At 40.8% G+C, this 309-nt stretch overlaps 1 protein-coding gene across 7 annotated transcripts in view; it reads right to left on the bottom strand.

The window, feature by feature from the left end:
- LOC119592020 (protein lin-7 homolog C-like) overlaps nucleotides 1-309 on the bottom strand; it is a gene marked incomplete at its 5' end in the record, with an annotated part of 38,315 nt that overhangs the window by 35,042 nt on the left and 2,964 nt on the right. For all 7 annotated transcript variants that reach the window (XR_005230392.1, XR_005230393.1, XR_005230391.1 and 4 more), the window contains 1 exon segment: nucleotides 53-201. Coding sequence is in view for 3 of the 7 variants with exons in the window: in XM_037940802.1 (XP_037796730.1) it covers nucleotides 53-201 (149 nt within the window).

Raw genomic sequence — 309 nt, 5'->3', positions numbered from 1 at the left:
CACCAAATATTGGCCAGCTATACCACAAAGAGACACACCAATTCACACTTACTTTTGCCGTTGCTGATGCACGTATTTCAGGTGAGCCCGAGATGTCTACAGTCTCATATACATGCTCATATACTTCTCGAACAGCCGTTAGAAATTCTGACTGAAGAACACGCTGTAGTGCTGCCAACTTGGCTGATGGTACCTCTCCAGCTGAGAAATTTAATGTTATTACTAGTAACTGAGCTCAAATTTTCTTGACAGCAGCTATGGATGTTAAAGGACACTTACAAATGTATTAGAGTAAGAAAATGTCCCTTA

Source organism: Penaeus monodon, chromosome 29, assembly GCF_015228065.2.
Source record: "Penaeus monodon isolate SGIC_2016 chromosome 29, NSTDA_Pmon_1, whole genome shotgun sequence".
Classification (NCBI taxonomy): Eukaryota; Metazoa; Arthropoda; class Malacostraca; order Decapoda; family Penaeidae; genus Penaeus; species Penaeus monodon.
This window is presented reverse-complemented; position numbering and strand designations above follow the sequence as displayed.